Raw genomic sequence first — 14195 nt, 5'->3', positions numbered from 1 at the left:
AAACATGGCAGGCAGATCCCTCCCTGTCTACTTCTTGGTTGTGTAAACTCTCCAAGATTTTGCCTCTGAGTTTCCACTGTAAAATCGAGCCTTTTCAAGCTCTTGAGGGCTAAATGAAATATCAAATACAGGGGCTTAGGAAAAATCATCTTATTCTCTTCAGTCTTCAAATAGTAAGGCCCTGGGACTGATCTGCTTTGTCCAGCAAGGGGAAAAAAAAAAAAAAAAAAAAGGCACGTTCTCCACCTAGTGGCCACCAGGGCCATTGCGCTGTAGCACTGACGCATTTACAGAACCGAGGTTTCTTCTGAGTTTGGAGCCCCTGGACAGATGAAGCGGGATTTGGGGAGGACGGTGAGCCTCGGAGTGCCAGAACAGGGACATGCCTGCCCTCTCTGTAACGTGGGCTTGGCACAGGGCAGAGTAGGTGAGGTTTTTAGGTGGAGAGACGGCCCAAGGGAAAAATTGTTTTTCCTACTCTATTTGACACAGCTGAACAGAAGGAAGGTCTGGTTAGGGATGGGAACAGCTCATCTGGTAGGGGCTGCTGTGAGGGAAGGGCTTTCTTTGTTACCTCCTTGGGAGAACCCTAACTGCCCATCCATCACCACCTCTTCAGGACTTGGGCTCAAACTGTGACTTCTTACAACTTCAATCTGACAGAAGACAGCAAGGCTTCAGGTCACATGAAGTTGGTGGCAGGACTCAGACCAACACCCAGGGACACTGAATCCCAGACCAGTGTCCTCCATGACATGCTTCATGGCTGCTATATGGCTACATACATAGCTGTGTGTCTGCACTGAGTGGTTATTACATCCCAACTTGCTTTTCATCCAGCTCTGGGTTAAGAGCTTTACATGCGTGATTCCATTGTCTTCTCCTCAGATGTTATTGGCTGCAGAATCTGAGGTGCCCCTGAGATGCCTGGGCTAAGCTGAGGGTCCTTAGCAGTGAAAGGTGACTTCTGGCTGGAGGCCAGAGAAGAGCCACCTCTGGCCAGCGTGTCCCCCCCGCCCCCCAATCAGATTGAATTAGGTTTCTGGCATTTCATAAATCATTGACACTTAATACAGGACTCTGTGCCAGATGCCATGTCCTTCTGGCCTCACATCCCCAGGGAGACCCAGGGCTTACTTCAGGCCAATAATATAAGGAACATTTACATAGTCCTCATTTACATAGTATCTATCATATGTCAGGTACTGTAATTGTTTCATATGCATCTAGTCTTTTAATTCCCCAAACAACCCTCTAAGGTAGATACTAATGTTTCAGGAGTAGGTACAGGGCAGCTCGCCAAGATCACACAGCCCTGCAGAGCTACAATCTGAAGCCCTGAACCCGGCTGCCTGACTCCAGCCTGAGTTTTTGCTGCTACACTAGACGGCCTCTTCAGGGCTGACACCTCTCCCTCCATGAGACCTTTCTTAGCCACCAGAGTCACGGGCACGAGCTCCCTCTGATGTTTACCTGTTGGAATGGGTATTGTGGGTCCTGCGCACTGACATGAGAGACCATTCCAGGCTAGGGAAATTCAAATCCGATCCCAGGGATGCTCATAGTAAGAGGGGCCCTGATGTGAAGTCAATATGAACCCTTGGGTTCAAATTCCCACGTGCCACAACAATGTCCAATATTAGAAAGACTGACAATACCAAGTGCTATCAAGTTGGTAAGTTGGTAGAACCACAGTGGAAAACCATATGGTAGTATCTAGACAAGCTAAACACACACCTATCCTATCATGCAGCAATTCTACTCCTGGGTTTATGTGTGCACATGCACACCAAATGACACATACAAAATTTTTCATAAGAGCTTTATTTATAATAGTTCAAAATGGAAATAACCCAATTGTCCATCAACAGAATGGCGAAACTGTGGTGTATTCATATAACGGACTACTACTACACAGCATGAAAAAAATGAACTTCTGACACACACAAAAACATGGATGAATCTCACAGACATAATATTAAGCAAAAGAGGATGTGATTCCATTTTTACAAAATTCAAGAGCAAGCAAAACTAATTTATGGTGATAGAGGTCAAAACAGTGTTTACTTCTGGGAGATAATAACTAGGAAGGGGAACAAGGGAAACTTCGGGGGAGTTGGCAATGTTCTGTATCTTGATCTGGAGGGTGACTGCCCAGATGTGCACACATATGTAAGGATTATCAAATTGTACTTGAAAAATTAGAGCACATTACGAAATGTAGCTCAGAAGTAAGGGAAAAAGTGGTATTTAAATAAAGACAATTTCTGGGTACGGCTTAAAGCAGTTATTTTTGCCCACCCCCATCCACTCTTCTCCCTTAGTCTGGAAGGAGCCCCACACTTTCTTTTCTCTTCCAGTCAATGTGTTTCAGGTGGAGCTCCTTCTTTCCCAGGCCCCAAATAAGGGCACCATTTCCCCTAGTCGCAGTGATTGGTTTAGGAATCGGAACAGGGCCAAGCTGGCTAATGAATCAATCCAGAATTTTTTCTTGGAACTAGTAAGAAAAGATGTTTTTTCTGTACTGTAGTTGCCTATCTATCAGGATACAAGCCTGGAGCTGCCAGTGGCCATCTTGCTACCTTCTGGAGAGTCCGCCTGAGAAAGAGGCCACACAGAGGAAAGCGGAGTGAGATTAAATTCTTCCTGAAGACACTGTGTCAGAACCTGGATCTAGCCATCCCTGTACCGAAATTTTTCATTTGGTTAATCAATAAATTTTCCTTTTTAGCTAATCATTTTGATTCAGTTTATTACAGTTATAACTGGAGTCTAATACACTGGAAATCTTGGGTAAAATTATGAGAAGTATGGGGGGGCTTGGAATATAAAATAACCACTGAGCCTTGTCCAATCTATTTTATGGTTGCTTGCCCTGTAAGACCATAGTCCTGCCAGAAGGTGCGTGGCACAGGCCCAGGGGTCCTGTGGGAAGGATTCTGGTCCTTGCTTGGAAAGGGTTCCAGACTAACAATCTAGAGAACTGGATTCCACTCTCCATTTTGTTGCTTCTTAGTGGCAGGACCTTGGGCAAAATACTATACCTCTTTGAGTCTTTTTTATAAAATGGAATATCATTACCTAGTTCAAAAGGCTGTTATGCAGATCAAATGCAAGTTTCCCAACTTCTCCAGCTTTTTCATACCCTTAGGTGAGTTAGTGCCCACATCTGGGCATTCTCAATGCACCCTTTATGATCCTCTGACCACTGCCATAATGATCTTTATAGTGTGTGAGCTCCCCAATGGCAAGAAAATGTTCATCCCTGTGCCCTCTTGCCAACAGGGCTGGGCACACGGCTAGCAGAGACTCCTGAATCCAGACTAAGAGGTCTTATGCGCCAAGGGCTCATGATCTGGCAGCCCATCCACCCTTCTGCCCTTCATTTCCTTGCCTGATAGATGAGGCTGATTCTGACACCCTGGATAAGGTAAGAAGGACTCCAGGGAAACTGCTGGGACAGTCCTGGGCTTTGAATGCTGAGAGCTGGGAACCCACCATGGGGGCCGCGTAGGGCCCTTCCCAGCTTGTCAACAGCAGGTGCCAAGAACAGTTTGCTGAGTGAAGAATGGGGGCTGAGGCTGCCTGGGTACCCTTCTCAGATCTGGCTGTCTGAGACAAACATTGGACAAAGGGCTCCTGAGGCCATCACACTCACTCCTTCGCTAGCTCATTTCTGGGTCATAGAAAAGCTTCCTGCAAGAATCTCTAGGCCTATAAGTTGATGGAACAAACCTAGTGCCGAGTAAGAGCTGTGTAGGGAAAGGCCATCTTTCCTTATACACCCTCATTCATTCATACATTCATTCATTCAACAAACACTTCATGACACACCACTCCACGTTAGAGAAGTAGAGATGAAAGACACTAGGTCTCAGCCCTGAAGGGATTAGCCTGGAGAGAGCCATACTGGACACAGCCTCCATTTTGGCTTCCCCGTCTGTCTCTTGTCCTGCTCCCCTGCATCTCTTCTTCACCGAACAGCCAGAATGATCCTCTCAAACAACGTAGATTCTCAGCTTAACCCCCCTAAAGACCTCCATAAAGCCCTCAGTGACAGGAGGAAGTAGATGACTGGATGAAGTGGTATTAAGTTTAGGGCACCTGGGAAGGCTTCAACAAGGTTGCCAAGCAATTTAGATGTTTATCTCTGTGCCACCTCTTAAGATCAGTATTTAGAGCCCTGGGAGTCTGAGAGGGGTGAGGGTAAGCGGTCATGACACATATATTAGATCCAACGGCAATCTGGCACCAAATCCCAGGTCTGTTAAGTTGCAGTCTGGCTCATGGGAGAAATTCTTTATTTAGATGCTTCAGTGACCAAGAGACAGAGCATAAGCACACGCACACACACCCATACACAATACGTAAAGGCATTTCACAGGCAAAGGGACAGGCAATCGGGGGACGGGGCCATGAGAGCAGCTAGGGGCTTCTCTGACTCAATGAAGAGGGGCCTATGATGGTGACACTCCTTGGAATTCCTGCTTGAAAGCTACAAGGAAAAATCCACTCCCAGTGAAGTCCTCGGCTATAAAACACAGCAGAGCTGGAGAAATCGAAGCTTGGGGCCTGGGAAACATCTTTTTCCTCATTGCAGAAACCTGTACCAGCTCTCTTTTCTTTCCCTGGGGGTCCTATCCTGTTCCCCGGTACCCAGGAATCTCCTGGTGGATGATGGGAGAGGGCTAGCACCACAGCAACCTGGGCAGGTGGTCTGCTGCCTGAGGAGAAGGAGAGGGCTAGGGAGCCAGGAGCAGCAACGCACCTCAGAGCTGGGCTGGCACGAGGCGGTTTGCCTTCATGGCACAGAACCATCAAAGGACTTTGCATGTGGGGACTTGCCCACATGTCCCTGGGTCAGAGCACCTCTCCGACAGAGGAGGGGAAAGCCCCCCCCCGCCCGGAGCTTTCCATGACCCCACAGGGTACTGAGGCCTCCTCCAGCTCTAGCTTTTCCCCAGCGGCTGCAGATCCTTAGCACCATTCAGGGACTGTGGAGAAGGGGCAGGAAGGACAGCACTGCTCTGCCAGGACTGTATCACTGCTCCAGGAGGAAACTGCACAGTGGGCAGAAAGCTGTCTAACTGGCCAGCATCTGGTCGCAGGCTCGGGAAAGCCTGTACTTTTTGGCGAAAGGGGAGTGTCATATTAGCTCAAAGTGTCCATGGAGCAGCCATTTCCATCTACCCTTTCCCACCTAGGCCAAGGTCTGGTGTGAAAGCGCCAGGTTTCACTGGAGCTGCCTAGAGCCCAGGGAGAGCTCAGTTCTTTAACTGCAGAGACTGGTTCAAAACTGACCTGCAGAGGAAAGACAGGCCTGGGGCTCATGACATATGGCCCAAAGAGGCTGGGGAAGGGGAAAGGCCATCCTCCAAACTACTACCCTGTGAGGCCCCAAGTCCTCTCAGGATTCACCCCCTTCCCTTGTCCTGACCTACAGGGCCCACTCCAAAGGGGAAAAGCAGGGGTGGATTTCCCTGGACCAATCAGAGGCTACCTGTGGCCCACTCCTGCCTTAGGCCTACATGTTCTCCAGGTATAAGAAACGAGGAAGAGGGAGCCAAGGGCTGACCATGGTCACGGGAAGCTGGCTCATGGCTGGTTCAACCTGGGATGCCAGACAGAAACATCTCTAGTCTTCCAAGGTGGCTGAGTCTTTCTGAATGGTCTGCCTTTGCACTGGAATCTGGCCCAGGGGTGATGTCATTGTTTTTGGTGACCTGTAATTTGAGAAGGAATAAATGCACAGGGTCAGTTTGTGGCGGCTGGGCTGATGCTCCAGGTAGTTGATTCTAAAGAGAGTACAGCTCTTCCAGGGCCTTGGAGTAATAAGGAGGGCAGCTCTCCTTTACTGAGGGCCACTGCATGCCTTGCACAATGCTTTGCTTCCAGCATCCTATTTCATCCTCATGGCAATTCTCCAAGGGGGGGAGATAGTACCCCCCTTTTATATATGAGGAAACTAGAGTTCAGAAAGTTTAAGTCACCTGCCCCCAGTAAGCTTTTTATTGTTGTTTCTAGTTATTCTAAAAAATCCCCCCTGCCCCATAAGCTTTCTGAAAGTGTGGATGATTCAGGATGGCAGTCCATGTCTCTCCACTATATCAAGCCATTTATTCTGCCTACAGGGCTCTATATGACCCTATATGACCTGGATAGTACAGACTGATCATTCTCTCCCGCACACTGAGTCAAAAGTGGCTCTCCTGTCACTCTCCATCCCACTCTCTGAGCATCTAGCAACACCTGATATTGTCTTATTTGTTTATGGATTTGTTTAGGATCTGCTTCTACCACTAGATAGGGATCCAAAAGATCAGGGCACACTACTGGTCTTGGTTCCTACTGTAGCCCTAGTGCCCCAAACAGGGCCTGGCACATAATAGGTACTCAATAAATATTTGTGGAATGAATGAAGCTTACCTCTAATAGCTCCCCTTTTGGTACTAGCACTACACATACATTATCTCTAACTTTCATGTCAAGCTCCACGTGGAATGGCAGAGCACAATGAATGCACTTTGGAATCAAAAGATTTGAATTCTGGGTCTAACTCCAAGTAACTGTGCAATCTTGGGCAAGTCACTTAACCTACCTGACGTAAGGTTTCCTTGGGTTGGAAAAGGAGGGTTTGTGTGTCTTTAATTCAGAGCTGCTATTGCGAATTAAATGAGATTAAATTAGGTGTTCAACAAATTTTATCTATAATATCACAGAAAAGGAACTGGGTTCAGAGAGGTTTACTGACTCACCCAAAGTCCCATAGCTCAAAGTGTAGGAAGAAAATGGTAAACTCTAGCATTTTCAAGACCGGGTAGCCCCAGGGTAGGGCTCTGGCTGGTTCCAGGCGGTCTACTGAAACTGCCACCAGTCAAGCTGCAAGGAGGGTGTGCTGAAATGGGAGTGAGCCCCACCCGCTGGATTGCAGGGGCTTGTGTCAAGTTCATATCGAAAAGAAGCCTCAAGAGTCCTCCCAATTTAAGATATATATACAAATAAATAAGAAGACCTGCTGCAATGTGGGAGGGGAAACTTCAGGCAGAGAGGACCAAGGACATTTTGACTCTAATATTCTGTGTTTCCACCACCTTTAATTCATTCAGCTCTGTGAGCAATACGGAACCTACCACCAAAGTCAAAGAAATCATTTTAGTAGACTTGCTTGCCTGAAACTCAGTTTCCTCATCTATAAAATGGGGATATTCCCATCTCAGAAAGTTACGTAGTGGCACACTGTCCACACTACCCAGTTCCCTTCTGAGAGGAAGGGACACACCCACGCGAGCCCTCCCCTGGCTAGGCCCTAGCCTCCTCATATCGCATGGTGCCACAACCTCCTTGTAAGCATGAAGCCTTGGAGGAGTGTGCTGTGAGCCAGACAAGCTTTAGTTTGAATTATAGGCTCTGCCTCATACTATCACTTGGAATGGTGGCTGCCTCTGTCTGTAATAATTCCTTCTTCTTAGGGCTGTTGTGAGGATTACCTGAGAGAATTTTTTTTTTTTTTTAGATTTTATTTATTTGAGAGAGAGAGAGACAGAGATAGTGAGAGGGAGAGCACAAGTGGGGAGGAGAGGGAGAAGCAGGCTCCCCACAGAGCAGGGAGCCCGATGTGGGACTCAATCCCAGGACCCTGGGATCATGACCTGAGCCGAAGGCAGACGCTTAACCGACTGAGCCACCCAGGCGCCCTACCTGAGAGAATTTACTTGGCATATGCCCTGTAACAGAATAGGGGCTCAAAGAATGTTAGTCATTTTCAAGGTTTATATGAACAGATGACTGATTCTGTTTACCTCTTTCCTTCAAAGCACTTATCACAATTTGTAATTATTGGTTGTTTACTTGTTTATTGTTTGTCTCCTCCCATCAGAATGTAAGGTCATGAGAGCAGGGCCTGGGTCTCTGGCCACCACTCAGAGGGTGTTCAATAAATATTTGGTCTAGGAATGAACAAACCTGGTCATATTTGGTAATAACCCATAGAGGGAGCTCTTGCCACAAAATTGATGACAATCAAGAATAGGTTCTTTGTGCCGGTGGTGGGAACAAAAAAAAGCTTCCCTAGTCAGACTGTTAAAGGGCAGAAAACCTAAGTACTTTTAGGAGACCACCAAGGAAACTATGTTTCTCTACTAAAACCTTCAGCCCAGCAGGTCCAAAGGCTGCAGAGAAGCTGACGGGAGACAAACTTAAAGAGGAGACACTTCTTTCTGTTAACTGATTGATCTTTTGTTGACTGAGAAAAGGCTGCCAGGATTCCATTTTAGCAAAGGAATACTTGGCTTTGTTTTTATTTAGAACACCTGAGTTCTTGTTGCAGACCCTTGAGTTTCAAAGGACGATTACTCACTGGTTCTTGTGTTTGAAGCCGCTGACATGAGCTTGATACTGTTCTATGGAGTTCAGTACTATCTTACACGTCTTGCAGGGGTAGCCCTTCCCAGCTGAAACACACACAAAAATCAAGGTGCTTAGTTATCCAATAAAATGGGACCCGGGGACTGCTGCTTTTGACAGTAAATGCCCTTCTGAGGATGACGGATGGTGGGGTGAGGTTAGCTGGTTGGCCCTGATGAGAATCCCGGAGGCCTCATTGCTCATGGGGACACAGGCTGTGTGCCTATGTACTTCCTGGGGTTGGGAACCTCCTCATCCCCTGCAGCATCCCCAGCACTGGACCTGGTGCAGAGTAGCTGTCTGTTGAGTAAATAAAAGACTGACAGAACAAAGAGGTGACATTTGGTCTAACTGTCTTTTCTACTTCTAACTGTGCTAAGAATGCCTTTCACTGAGAGATCTCTGGGAAACTGTCACTCTCCTTGGGCTTGCAATAATAGTAATAATGAGAATGCCTGCTACGAAAATTAATGTCTTTCTACCTTGGGGCCCACAGACACCCTGTCTTACTACCATGGTTGATCCAATGACAAAATGGTCTTTGTCTACATGGTCTAGTAGAGAGCATGGGTCAGGAGCCAAGATATGGAGCTGGACTCCTGGCTCTGCCTACATGTGATCTTGGCTAAATCCCTTCCACTTTCTGATCCTCAACTTTTCTCAACTATAAGCCAATTACACCATAACTTATAACCATAATACTTATAATAAAAAGCAGCATTATTAACCAAGTACCTGATATAGGCCATACACACTAAATAATTTTGTCTGGCCCTCACAATGATCCTGTGAGAATCATTACCATTATTTTATAGGTGAGGAAAATAAGGCACAGTCACATGTCTAAGAACACAGAGTTAGGAAGTGGCAAACTCAGGCTTGGCTGGCCACAAAGGTTGTACTTATTCTAGGGTGCCAAATATTAGCTGTACAAGAAAGGCAGCTGTACACATAACTTCAAGAGCCCTCCGGTTCTGACATTTTTCCAATCATCTGCCATCCTAAAGTTTCACAACTCCGGAGTGAGATCACCTAGGCTCAAATCCCAGCTCTATCATTTCTTACCTGTAGGACCACAGGCCAGTTACTTAACCTCTCTGAGATTTGGTTTCCTCATTTGTAAAAGTGGGGCTTCTCTGAGACTCAGGTTCCTTACCTATAAAATGAGGTTAATATTAGTATCAACCTCATAAGGTTATTGTAATGATTTAAGTAAAAGCATTTGACACATAGTAAGTGCTCAACAAATGTGAGCTTTCATCACTAGTATTATTTTACTCTTATGGGTTCAGCGTGTCAGTCTGGTAAAGAGGTGGAGAGTATCTTTTAACCAGCCTTCTATTATGGCTGCTGTAGCTACTGTGAACACAAATGATCGCCTCTACTCCAACAAACTAGCCAATGTTCCCAGCTACATTTGTTTCCTTTGTATCTTCAGGTATGTCCTGGAAGACACATCCCTTAAAAGAATTTAAGGGGAAAATTATTGCAATCAGAATTCAGGTCCTTTTAAGACATTAATGGACAGAATTTCCAGAAGCCTTTATTTTAGACCCTCAGCTCTTCTCTCTCTAAACTCTCTAGGGGGTCTGATTCATTCCCCTGACTTTACCACCTAAAACATACGAAACTACCAATATTTAACATCTACTGACCTACCAAATGGCAGTATCTCTAACCCAGACCCTTCCTTTGAGGTTTAGAGCTATATATCCAACTGTCTACTTGGATATCTAATGGGCATCTTAAACTTAAGCTGATGAAACCTGGCTATCCACCTAATAGCTTAAGACTAAACCTGGTCACCATTCTTGACTATTCCCTTTTCTTCACCTCCCACATTTTTTTGGTAAAGATTTTATTTTTATGTAATCTCTTACACCCAACATGGGGCTTGAACTCACAACTCCAAGATCAAGAACTGCATGCCCTACTGACTGAGCCAGCCAGGCGCCCCTTGCCTCCCACATTTGACAACCAAATCCGGGCAATTTTACTTCCAAATAGTTCTTGAATCCATCTACTTCTGTCTACCTTCTCCACTGCTACCTTAGTCCAAGCTCCCATCTTCTCCAGTATGAATTACTACAATATCCTCATTGCTGGGGTCTCCACACTCCCCTTCCTCCCTGTTCCAAAACATTCTCCACTTTGTAAGCAGAATGATCTAATAATGCTTAAACTGTCAGTGGCTTCCCAATGCTCTTAGGATAAAGGCCCAAATCCTTAACATGACCAACACCACCATGACTGGATGCTTGCTCATCTTCCCAGAATCGTTTTGCCCAACACTATTTTCTCCTTACACTCTGGGAAACCTTCCTTGATCCCTGCTCCCCATCTTAAGTTATCCCATGTTTCCTTTTTTTTTTTTTTTTTAAAGATTTGTCTATTTATTTGAGAGAGAGAGAGAGTGCACACATGTGCACAAGCAGGGGGGGGGAGGGGCAGAGGGAGAGGGAGGGAGAGAATCCCAAGCAGATTCCCCACGGAGCCAGATGTGGGGCTCAATCCCAGGGCTCTGAGATCATGACCTGAGCCAAAATCAAGAGCTGGGTGCTCAACCAATTGAGCTACCTAGGTACCCCCCCACTTTTTAAAAGATTTATTTAGGGGCACCTGGGTGGCTCAGATGGTTAAGAGTCTGCCTTCGGCTCAGGTCATGATCCCAGGGTCCTGGAATCGAGTCCCACATCGGGCTTCTGACTCAGCGGGGAGTCTGCTTCTTCCTCTCCCTCTGCCTCTCCCACTGCTCATGCTCTCTCTCTCTCTCTGTATCTTTGTGTCTCAAATGAATAAATCAAATCTTAAAATAAATAAATAAATAAATAAAAGATTTATTTATTTATTTGAGAGAAAGAGAGCAAGAGCAGGGGGGAGGGGCAGAGAGAATTTTTTTTTTTTAAACTTTATTATTTATTTGAGAGAGAGAGGTATAGAGCACAAGCAGGGGGAGCAGCAGAAAGAGAGGGAGGAGCAGGCTCCCCGCTGAGCGGGGAGCCCGATGTGGGGCTCGATCCCAGGACCCCGGGATCATGACCCGAGCCGAAGGCAGACGCTTAACCAACTGAGCCACCCAGGCGCCCCGGGCAGAGAGAATCTTAAGCAGAATCCAAGCTGGGGGCAGAGCCCAGTGCTGGGCTCAATCTCACAACCTGAGATCATGACCTTAGCCGAAACCAAGAGTCAGACGCTTAACCGACTGCTCTACCCCGGTGCCCCATTTTCTTTTTCTTTAATATTTTATTTTTAAGTAATCTCTACACCCAACATGGGGCTCAAACTTACAAACCTGAGATCAAGAGTTGTACACTCAGGGGGCGCCTGGGTGGCTCAGTCGTTAAGTGTCTGCCTTCGGCTCGGGTCATGATCCCAGGGTCCTGGGATCGAGCCCTGCATCGGGCTCCCTGCTCCGCGGGAAGCCTGCTTCTCCCTCTCCCACTCCCACTGCTTGTGTTCCCTCTCTCGCTGTATCCCTCTCTGTCAAATAAATAAAATCTTTAAAAAAAAAAAAAAAAAGAGTTGTACACTCAGGATGCCTGGGTGGCTGTCAGTTAAGTGTCTGCCTTTGGCTCAGGTCATGATCCCAGGGTCCTGGGATTGAGTCCCGCATCGAGCTCCCTGCTCGGAGGGGAGCCTGCTTCTCCCTCTGCCTGCTGCTCCCCCTGCTTGTGCTCTCTCTGACAAATAAATAAATAAAATCTTAAAAAAAAAAAAAAAAGAGTCACACACTCTCCTGACTGAGCCATCCAGGTGCCCCATTTGTTTAGTTATTTGATCAATGCCTATCTTCTCTGCTAACCTCTAAGCTCCATAAGAACATGGGCAATACCTGTCTTATTTACTACCATACATACAATGCCTGGCATATATTAGGAAAGAACCCAACAAATATTTCTTGGCTATATATGAATTTAACAAGACCTGAAAACCTGTCCTATGTAGTGGTTGAAGAAACCAGAGGGATCAGTATGGGGCAGAGAAAGCAGACCTGTTCTATGTAGGAGGAAAGGCCCTTAAGTAGGGAGAGAAAGCGATGGGGGTAAAGCAGAGGAGGATCGCAGTAACCTCTGCTCTGGCATTTGGAAGGATGTGACTGCCTGAAATGCAGGCTTTAGTTATGGTATTCTTGGATAAACAAGAGACATATGAGCCTTAATTACAAAGCAAACTCCCAAGTCTTTGCTCTGCTTGGTGGATGCTGCAGCTTCTGCTTGGGGGAGAGATCTGGACACTCTGGGTCATCTCACATTTGACCCATACTTGTCAGGAAACACTTTGACAAGAGCCCCATGGAAACTATTCTCTGGACCCAACATAGAACTTGACCTGAGTTTCAATGCTGGCTCTGCCTGCTGCTGCCTAGTGTGGGACTCAGGACAAATCACCTCATCTTTCTGATCCTAATGACCTCATTTGTAAAATGGGGATAATCAAACTTGCACAACAGAGCTGCTGTGAGGATTAAATCAGGTAATTACATGTGAGAGCATCTAGCTTAAGCCTGGAGTGCAGCAGCCGCAGGTAAGTATAGGATGACTGACTGATTGAATGAACAAACAAGTTTTGGCAGAGGCCAGCAGGGAAAAGTCAAGCTGCTAACAAACCTAAAACCTTTACTAAGGCGAAGTCCCTGTCAGCTCAAGCCACTGCTTTGCATATCCTAGATCAGCATCCCACTCTGTGGGTAAGAAGGGGGTCAGAGTGCGTTCAGTGCCTCTACTGATGCCCTGTAGTTGGAAAGCCTCCTGCCAAGTATACTCAGAGCTGGAGGCAGGGGGAAGGAGTGTAAGTTTTGGAGCCAGACAGAGCCAGAGACACAGACTGATACTGTCACTTAACAACATCAGGTCCTATCAGCTGTTTGACCTTAGGCAAGTCACTCTGAGTCTCAACTTCTTTATCTGTGAAATGGAAAAAATCATACCTATTTTTAGGAATGCTGAGGGAATTAAATTATAATATATATGTTAATATCAAAGGGGGTGTGATACCCCTGCCCCCTGCCTAGGTTCTCATGAAAAATTTTGGCTGGTCTGTAAAGCAGTCAGATGCCTTAAGCAAGAAGAAAGGACCTAGGATACAGTTCTAGGATTAAGTATGGTAATTAGTCTTAGACAAATGGAGGAGTAGATATAGGAAGGAGACTTTGGCTTAAGATAATAGAATGGATACAAGTTAAGATAAGCAGCCTAAAACACAGCAGGGTCTAAGTCCTGGCAGTGGACAGAGATAGTGAGAAAATGACCAGGGCAGGGCCAAATAAAGGAGGGCCAGGAGCTGGAGCAAAGAAGGGTAAGCTGCAAGAGAACCCTGGGTCATGCCGGCTGGATGCTATGTTGTCTCTATCAGTCTCAGGCCAAAATAGGAGGGTGTCATAGAAGAAGGGTTCTGGGGCGCCTGGGTGGCTCAGTCGGTTAAGCAACTGCCTTCGGCTCAGGTCATGATCCTGGAGTCCCAGGATCGAGTCCCGCATCGGGCTCCCTGCTCAGTGGGGAGTCTGCTTCTTCCTCTGACCCTCTTCCCTCTCATACACTCTCTCTCTCAAATAAATAAAATCTTTAAAAAAAAAAAAGAAGAAGGAGAAGAAGGGTTCTGAGGAGCTTGGTTCTGAAGTCTCCAGATTCCTCAGCATATGGGGCTGATCCTGTTAAAGGGGAAGGCATTACTTCTATGTGGGAACACTATGTAAATATCCAATTTTGTTTTTGTTTTTTCTTTTTTAAAGATTTTATTTATTTATTTATTTGACAGAGAGCGAGCGAGTGAGAGCACAAGCAGGGGGAGTGGCA

At 46.3% G+C, this 14195-nt stretch overlaps 1 protein-coding gene across 1 annotated transcript in view; it reads right to left on the bottom strand.

Annotated features, from left to right (window-relative positions):
- Positions 1–2018: 2018 nt before the first annotated feature.
- ZNF346 (zinc finger protein 346) overlaps positions 2019–14195 on the bottom strand; it is a 72202-nt gene continuing 60025 nt past the window's right edge. The window contains exons 8-9 of the mRNA XM_035015070.1: positions 8357–8450; positions 2019–5723 (exon numbers count right to left, since the gene is read on the bottom strand). Coding sequence (XP_034870961.1) covers positions 5636–5723; positions 8357–8450 — 182 coding nt within the window. The 3' untranslated portion in view covers positions 2019–5635. The remainder of the gene's footprint in view (positions 5724–8356; positions 8451–14195) is intronic.

The sequence above is a fragment of the Mirounga leonina genome, unplaced genomic scaffold (genome assembly GCF_011800145.1).
Source record: "Mirounga leonina isolate KUSES-001 unplaced genomic scaffold, KU_Mleo_1.0 Mir_104, whole genome shotgun sequence".
NCBI lineage: Eukaryota > Metazoa > Chordata > Mammalia > Carnivora > Phocidae > Mirounga > Mirounga leonina.
Note: the sequence above shows the minus strand (reverse complement) of the source record. Positions and strands in the feature narration are given on the sequence as shown.